At 40.6% G+C, this 3,524-nt stretch overlaps 1 protein-coding gene across 1 annotated transcript in view; it reads right to left on the bottom strand.

Annotated features, from left to right (window-relative positions):
- The window catches only part of DOCK11 (dedicator of cytokinesis 11), a 214,575-nt gene that overhangs the window by 144,727 nt on the left and 66,324 nt on the right, over nucleotides 1–3,524 (bottom strand). The window contains exon 7 of the mRNA XM_032756251.2: nucleotides 2,320–2,454. Within this exon, the coding sequence (XP_032612142.1) occupies nucleotides 2,320–2,454 (135 nt within the window). The remainder of the gene's footprint in view (nucleotides 1–2,319; nucleotides 2,455–3,524) is intronic.

Raw genomic sequence — 3,524 nt, 5'->3', positions numbered from 1 at the left:
AGGAGGTGGAGGTTGCAGCAAGCTGAGATTGCGCCACTGCACTCCAGCCTGGGCAACATAGTGAGATTCTGTCTCAAAAAAAAAAGAAAAGAAAAAAATGTTTTAAATGATAATAAAAATAAAAATATGAGGGAAGCACTACAAAGAAAGGTCAATCCAGAAATTGTGTGTGTCTCGTTCTTCCAGTAAGAAAGCTCTTCTTTATATATATGAATATATAAGAATTCATATATATGAATACATAATCATATATGAATATATAATATATAATCATACATATAAGCACACTTTATTCACATAGATCTTTGTACTTTTTAAAAAGTGTTTTCTCATTTGTTAGAATTTTTTAATTTATCTTTTTAGAGATGAGATCTCACTGTGCTGCCCAGGCTGGAGTGCACTGGCTAATCCCACAGGCGTGATCATATCTCACTGCAATGTCAAACTCCTGGGCCCAAGCAATGCTCCTGCCACAGGCTCCTGAGTAGCTGGCACTACAGGCACAAAACATCATGCCCTAAAGGTATTTTCTCATTTGATCCTCACAACAATCTTGTTTGATAGACTATACAGATATTACTAATCCCACTTCACAGTTCTGAAAATGAAGATTTAGGTAAATTGAGGGTGCTGAACTAACATCACTTTCCTCCTAATCAGCCCATTGTTCTTCTAGTCCATCACACCACCCTGGCTCTGTAATAATGACTTCTGTTCCATAGTCAATTGACTTCCCATTCAGATCATCTCTCTGCCCTCTACTTCCCACCCTGTTTCTGTCTGTGTCCCCTCAGTAACTCATATCAACAAACATTCATTAAGTCCCTACTGTGTGCAGAACCCTGTAATTATTATAGAAGAAACAGAAATGAGTAAGAGATGGTCCCTGTAATCCCAAAAGGAACGTGTAGAATAAACCAAAATTAGAATGTGACTCAGTTGTATGAAAGAAGGAAAAGCAAAATGGTTAGCACAGGAGAGGTGGAGCTTAATTCTACTTGGTAGTCATGAGGGTGAGGAAGGAAACACAAAACTTTTCACGGCAGAAGTAGCCTTTAAGCTGAGTCATAAAAGATAAGGTTCAAACGGGAATAGAAGGAGAAATTATATATAGCAAGAAGAGGAAAAAAATGTAAGGCAAGCCATATATGTGTGAAACGCCTTAGAATGCTTAGCCTGGTGTGACCAGAGCACAGAATACACAAGGGGGTTCAGGAGGGATGAGGCTAGAAAGTACAGGGAGGCCAAATCACTATGGGCCTTCAATGTCCTGGCAAAAGCTTTAGAGTTCACTCTGTAAGACAATAAATAAAGAGCCAAAAGATTTGGAGAAGGCAAATGATTGACCCAAACTATATCTTAGGAAGTTGAACTGGAGATAGACAAGAAATCAGGAGGCATAAAAGTGCAACTTTGGGCCAGCGATGATAAAAGGGAGAACCGGAGAAAGGGCAATGAAAATAGGAGGTAAGAGGTTAAGAGGCACCTTAGAGCCAGACTCAAAGGGACTTGATAAACATTTAAATATTGGCACTAAGCAAGAACAGGGCACTGAAGAGGATTCTGAGCTTTCTAGTGTAGATGTTTCGGAAGATGGAGATGCCATCAATCAAGATAGAAAAATGCCGAGGTTCATTTTCTTTCCTTTTTTTTTTTTTTTTTTTTTTTTTGTGATGGAGTCTCACTCCATCACCCAGGCTGGAGTGTAGTGGCACCATCTTGGCTCACTGCAACCTCTGACTCCCGGGTTCAAGCAATTCTCCTGCCTCAGCCTCCTGTGTAGCTGGGATTACAGGTGCGTGCCACCACACCTGGCTAATTTTTGTATTTTTAGTAGAGATGGGGTTTCGCCATGTTGCCTAGGCTGGTCTCGAACTCCTGACCTCAAGTGATCCATCTGCCTCAGCCTTACAAAGCGCAGGGATTATACACATGAGCCACCGCACCCAGTCACTTTTTCTTTTCTTTTTTGTAGACAGGGTCTTGCTCTGTCACCCAGGCTGGAGTGCAGTGGTGCAATCACAGCTCACTGCAGCTTCAACCTCCTAGACTCCAGTGATCCTCCCACTTCAGCCTCCAGAGTAGCTGGGACCACAGGAATGTGCCACCATGCCTGGGCAATTTTTGTATTTTTTTGTAGAGACGGGGTCTCTTTGTTGCCCCGGCTGATGAACTCATAGGCTCAAGTGATCGTCCTGCCTCAGCCTCTCAAAGTGCTGGGATTACAGGCATGAGCCACCACAGCCAACCATCTGGGGTTCTTAGTAGTCTATCAATAACCCTCTTAGAAAAAGAGAAGGATTACCTCAATGGCCTTACCTGAACAACATCAATGCAGGCGTCCAAGTAGATGCAACCTTTCGATTCTTTTGAATTTTTCTCATCTTTATAGGAATTGAGAATATATGAACCGTCAGGAAGTTGGGTCAAGTAAAAATATCGTCTCTTGAATACCTACATGGGGAAAACCCAGCAATGATATATTTGTTACATATACACTGCATTTGAATAGTTTCTTTGAACTAAAAACCTCAAAGGCTTGCCAGGCATTGTGCCTGGACAATCTTCAGACAACCCTGACAAGATGTTAGGAATTATCATTATCTTCATTTTTCTAAGATAGTGAATGAAAATCACATGATTTACCCTCAGTTAATCAAATATTTAGAGAACAATAATTAAGACTTAACACTTTGAAATGTATAAAGCATTTTGATATCTGAATCTCCTGACCCTTTCCCTATAGCACTTTTCCCATTTAACTGCAAACCATGATTAGATCCTTTTTTTTTTAGCTTGACTTTTCATTACTTTTATTTTAAAACTATAATGATGGCAACAGAATACATTAACATGCATTTCTTTTTATTATTATTATTATTATTATTATACTTTAAGCTTTAGGGTACACGTGCACAATGTGCAGGTTTGTTACATATGTATACATGTGCCATGTTGGTTTGCTGCACCCATTAACTCGTCATTTAGCATTAGGTATATCTCCTAATGCTGTCCCTCCCACCTCCCCCCACCCCACAACAGTCCCCGGAGTGTGATGTTCCCCTTCCTGTATCCATGTGTTCTCCTTGTTCAATTCCCACCTATGAGTGAGAACATGCGGTGTTTGGTTTTTCGTCCTTGCGATAGTTTACTGAGAATGATGGTTTCCAGTTTCATCCATGTCCCTACAAAGGACATGAACTCATCATTTTTTATGGCTGCATAGTATTCCATGGTGTATATGTGCCACATTTTCTTAATCCAGTCTATCGTTGTTGGACATTTGGGTTGGTTCCAAGTCTTTGCTATTGTGAATAGTGCCGCAATAAACATACGTGTGCATGTGTCTTTATAGCAGCATGATTTATAGTCCTTTGGGTATATACCCAGTAATGGGATGGCTGGGTCAAATGGTATTTCTAGTTCTAGATCCCTGAGGAATCGCCACACTGACTTCCACAGTGGTTGAACTAGTTGACAGTCCCACCAACAGTGTAAAAGTGTTCCTATTTCTCCACATCCTC

Source organism: Hylobates moloch, unplaced genomic scaffold (assembly GCF_009828535.3).
Source record: "Hylobates moloch isolate HMO894 unplaced genomic scaffold, HMol_V3 SCAFFOLD_7, whole genome shotgun sequence".
NCBI lineage: Eukaryota > Metazoa > Chordata > Mammalia > Primates > Hylobatidae > Hylobates > Hylobates moloch.
The sequence above is the reverse complement of the archived record's forward strand: the minus strand, read 5'-3'. Positions and strand labels throughout refer to the sequence as shown.